Source organism: Salvia hispanica, chromosome 5, assembly GCF_023119035.1.
Source record: "Salvia hispanica cultivar TCC Black 2014 chromosome 5, UniMelb_Shisp_WGS_1.0, whole genome shotgun sequence".
NCBI classification, from domain to species: Eukaryota; Viridiplantae; Streptophyta; class Magnoliopsida; order Lamiales; family Lamiaceae; genus Salvia; species Salvia hispanica.
Genome location: NC_062969.1, coordinates 32,272,585 through 32,277,880, shown reverse-complemented (window position 1 = coordinate 32,277,880; position 5,296 = coordinate 32,272,585). Strand labels below are relative to the sequence as shown.

Here is a 5,296-nt window from a genome sequence, read left to right as displayed (position 1 = left end):
TTACCATAGTACAGATCAGATTTGTACTGTATCGTCATGAGAATCAGAGATGAAAGCGACGGAAATTATCATTTATGGTTGAGGGTTGCATTTATATAGAGAAGGGTGATAGGTGAAAGTTCCATTTAGTGCAGAATTTGCAGTGAAAAATGTCTCAAAAAGGGAAGATGAAGAAGAAACAGTAAAAACCAAGCTACCTGGATTGATTTTGAGAGGGGCAGTAAATAGACAAAAACATTTAACACGGTGGTGAGGGGAGGTTTGACCATTAAATGTTGGTACTTTTGTTATGATTCCCAATTTCTCACCGCATGTGACAGTCATGGAGGCCCCGCACCAATATATCCACCATCGCAGGCTTGCTTCTTTCCTGCCAAATCATAGGCTAATCAAATCCGTATGTTAAATGCAACTATTTTACAAATTAAATTACTAAGGGCTTGTTTGGTAGCTATGTCATGTTTAGACTAGACATGATACCATTATGATAGTAATCATAGTTTCGATTAGTTAATTTACATATATTGGGTGTTTGGTAGATTAAGATAATTGTGAGTTATCTTATTGTAGTGTTTGGTACAATAAGTCACAAGTAAGGATTAAAATTATGATTGTCAAAATTATCCTCATTAGTTTAAGTTAATTACTAAACTATCATCATTTTGCCCTAATAATTCCTATAAAATCGTTTTGTTTAAAATTAACATCTTTTCAAGCTAAACTCCTTACAAAAATTAGCATCTTTATATCAAAAAACTTATATTTATTTTGGTATTCTATTTTTGTGAGCATTAATAATTTTGGACAAATTTTATGAATAATCAATTATTATTTTGGACAAATTCTATATGAAAATATTTTATCAAGTACCAAATTTTATATGTTCAATTTTTTGAAGTTTAAAGCGTTATGTTTAAAACAAAAGTAATTGCCTTCAAGTATTACGTAATTATAAGTATAATATAATATAATGTAAATAAAGTAATATAATGAGAATATAATATGATTTAATGTAAAGTAATATAACGAGAACATAAAGTAATATAATGAGAATATTATAATATAATATAATGTAAATAAAATAACAAAGTAATATAATTAGAACAACAAATTGACATCAACAAAATTCTTAATATGATTTAATAGGAAAATGACGTCCTTCAATACAACAACTAAGTAAAATTGATGGGTTAGAAATTTTGATGGGTAAAATTGTATTTTGCTAACTTAACTAGGCTTCCATGATAAATAACATAGGATTTTGGGTAGTTACAAATATGACTAAAACATAAGATTTTCAGTGGGCTTTGTGCGGGCCGGAAATAAAACACGGGCTACTATGTTTGGTAACATAACTACCAAACACACAAATAAACCCAGATTAATTTCTTATCTAGGCGAAACATAGCTACCAAACGGCCCCTAATTCTCTTCTATCCTATCTATTTCTAACTAGAAATAAGGTATTAGCATTATTAATTTATCAAATCAATGATAAGGATCATTATTGGCCGTTAAATACTCGATTTTTTTTTATCTTATCTGTCTCTAACAACCATAAAATAGCATTATTATTTGTCTAAGATAAGGACTATTGGTCTTAAATACTTGGAGGATTTTGATTTTGCACACAAGTTTTAAAAATTATAAATAAATATATAACAAACAGTTCAATTGATAACTATCATGAATAAAAAATTGAATCAGTTGGTGATTCAAAATACGCAGACTGATATCAATTAATAACCAATACTCCCACCATTCGTGATTCAAAATACGCAGACTGATATCAATTAATAACCAATACTCCCACCGTTCGTGAATAAGAGTCCCATTAAAAAGTTTTAAGAAAAGTGAAGGCAAGAAAGTTAGTGGATTATGAGTCCCACTTGAATATATTAGTTTTAAATGAAATGTGAGTGGAGTGAGTTAGTGGAATGTACCATTTATAGTAATTATGAACCGAGACTCTTATTTGCGGACAGACCAAAATGAAAAAACGGGACTTGTATATAGAGGGAGTATAACTTGTGCATCTAGCTAATATGTTCTCATTTTATGATAGTTTTCAAGAGATATGTTCTGGTGAGTGCTCAATTTGAGTGACAAATTAATTTTTTTTTCCATTAGATCTAATTATACGTCAACATTGTTGTAGTTCTCTCTCCATGAATTTTTTTTTTCTCTAAAATGAAATTCCACAAAACATATTTCAATTTCTTGGTTCTCCTAAAATTGAAGAAATCTCAAAATTGCAGCGATCTCAAAATTGCATAGATGTAAAACCCACAACAAATTTCTTATTCCCACTCCTGCCTATTGCCATTGATATTGCTGCAAATTAGTTTTCAATTGAACCATTTCCTTATTATATACACCCTCCGGTCCTGCGATTCTTAATTGAGACAAACCAATAAGAAAAGTGTGTCATCTTAGCTTGACGGAGTAGTACTTAAAATACTTACATAAATTTGTAAATTTATAACAAATTTATATTTTCTCCTAACTTAAATCTGACATGACATGACGTCAAATTATCACTACCTCGGTTGTACTCCTACGTAATTAAGATCAAGTAAGCAATTAGAGCAACCACTATAGGGGCGGCGCGCCGGCCGCCCCGGAGGCGGCTTAGCCGCGGCGGTCTATAGGGGGGAAGGCGTCCGCCCCGCGGGCGGACGAAAATCTTGGGGCGGAAGGGGCATCGCCGGCTTTGCGGCGAGGACGGGCCGCATGAGAGAGAATCGCGGCCGCCGCCGCGCCTATCTATTGCGCAGCGAAACCGCCGCGGCGGTCGCCGGATTTTTTTTTTTTTAAAAAAAATTTCGAATTTGTTGGGTTTTTTATAAATATTCCTCCCATTTTCATCTTCTCTCCCCACACATCTTCACACCCATTTCACTTTCTATCCAAATTTTCTATCTCTAAAAGCTTTTCAATTATGGATGATTTGTGGAATCAAGCATGGGATTCTTTGATTCAAGAGGTGCAGAGGGAGGCCGACGAGGATGCGGCGGCGGCGGCGGCGATCCCTCGTGCGATTCGTCATCGTCGGACAATCCCACGAGACCATGTCGGAGCGGCTGATCGGCTTATGGCCGACTACTTCAGCGCTGACCCTCGTTACCCGGCTGAGATTTTTCGTCGGCGTTTCAGAATGTCGCGTCCGCTCTTTACCCATATAGCGACGACATTGGCGGACCGGTTCGAGTGCTTCACGCTCCGGAGTGATTGCACTGGCCGGATCGGACTGTCTACTTTGCAGAAATGCACCTCTGCAATTAGGCAGCTTGCCTATGCCGGCCCGGTTGATATGTTCGACGAATACCTACAGATGGGTGAGGCGACTAGTCTAAATGTGCTCCGACAGTTTTGTAAGGGCATTCGGGAAGTCTTTGGTCCGGAGTTCCTACGAAAGCCAACCCCTGATGAGTGCCAGAGACTGCTAGATATGCACGGTGCGGTGCACAGTTTCCCAGGGATGATGGGCGTGCATTGATTGCATGCATTGGGAGTGGAAAAACTGCCCGGTGGCGTGGAAAGGCCAGTTCACTACCGGTTTCAAGCAGAAACATCCGTCGATGATCCTCGAAGCCGTTGCTGACTACCGTTTGCGGATCCGGCATGCGTATTTCGGTGTTGCAGGTTTCGAACAACAACATCAACGTTCTGCAGTCGTCACCTATCTTCAATGATGAGTGCCGGGGAGAGGGTCCAGAGATCAGTTTTGTAGCAAATGGCACGCAGTATCGCATGGGATACTATTTGGCAGATGGAATATACCCTCGTTGGCCCGTATTCGTCAAGACACTTCGCCAACCGGCTGGAGCGAAGAGACAATATTTTGCGCGAAAACAAGAGGCCGCTAGGAAAGATGTTGAGCGAGCTTTTGGTGTGCTCCAAGCGCGATGGGCCATTCTACGCTGCCCGGCACGAGTTTGGCACGAAGATGATGTCGCGAATATTATGGTAGCATGTATCATATTGCACAATATGAGTGCAATATGATAATAGAAGATGAAGGATTTGCTGCAGAACGTTGGGCGCCGGAAGATGGTGCAAGTACAAGTCACGGCGTTGCCTCCACGCCGATACAGATGGGTGTACCACGTAGTAATGAATATCTGATCCAACGTTTTGCTGATATACGCAGGAGCACAGCACATGACCAACTCCAGGTCGATTTGATTGAAGAGGTCTGGGCACGTAGGGGAGGCGGCGTAGCGTGAAGAACATGTGTGATTTTCCGTAGATCAAATTTTCGTTGTAATTTTCCCCTCACTTTAATCCGACGAAAATTTAGTTTTCAATTTTAATTTTATTGCACTAGCCGTTTTTCTCTAATTATTTTTAGTCCGATAATTTTAATTGTAATTGAATTAAAATATACAACAAAAAAAACAAAGTGAAATTTGTTCACCAAAAAGTGTCCACTATTGCTGCAGACACTTTTTTTTGTGGCTGTGGACAAATAAAATGAGGCTATGGACAAAAAAAAAAGTTGTCCACCAAAAAGTGTCCACCTATAGTGGATGCTCTTATGCTTTCTTTATGCTCTATTTATCCCATTTTAGTTGGATGAGTATTTTTTTTTATTGTCTTACTTTAGTTGAATTAATATTTTTAGCAAAAAGCAACGCATTTACTTTTTCTTACTTCCTCTGTTCTATAATAATGGAGTCATTTTGTCATTTTGGTACGTTCCATAGTAGTGTAGTCATTTCCTTTTTTTTATTAAAAGTCAATACATTTCTTCTCATTTACTTTTCATTTCTCCTACTTTATTATCTTTTTATTTAATTTTCGTGCCGAAAAGAATGTCTCTACTACTATCAAACGGAGGGAATACTTTCTTTTCACTTCATATTTTCTACTCCTTCCATTCCTTGCTAATTGAAGTGTTTTTTTTTTTGTCACGAAGATTAAAAATAGTGTGTTAAGTGGATAATGAATAAAATAAGAGAGATGAAGAGAGAATAAAGTAAGTGAGAGGGTTAACTTTTACAAAAAAATAGAAATATCTCAATTATCTTGGAACTTCCCAAAATAGATAAATGACTCAATTAACATGGAACATGGTGAGTACTTTATTTTCTCTCAATTAATTCAAACACAATTTTAATAAATCTTGTGTCCAAAAGAAATATTTCTACAATGAAACGAATGTATTATAGCTTAGTTGTTAAAATATTTCTCCAAAAATTGTCACGACCTATTTTTTAACCTATCACGCTAGCATTTTAAATTCAGCTCCAACACCTGCAACACCTTAAGCTCCAAAATCCGGCACAACTTA

General features: G+C 36.9%; 1 protein-coding gene and 1 long non-coding RNA gene across 2 annotated transcripts; both read left to right on the top strand.

The window, feature by feature from the left end:
- Positions 1 to 2,941: 2,941 nt before the first annotated feature.
- On the top strand, positions 2,942 to 3,499 carry LOC125189859. Its single transcript, XM_048087088.1, has one exon. It carries the CDS (start codon positions 2,942 to 2,944, stop codon positions 3,497 to 3,499), a length of 558 nt encoding a protein of 185 aa, XP_047943045.1.
- Positions 3,500 to 4,002: 503 nt separating this feature from the next.
- Positions 4,003 to 4,321, top strand: LOC125187280. Its single transcript, XR_007170588.1, has 2 exons — positions 4,003 to 4,062; positions 4,154 to 4,321. It is a non-coding gene; the product is annotated as an uncharacterized LOC125187280 (long non-coding RNA).
- Positions 4,322 to 5,296: the final 975 nt, after the last annotated feature.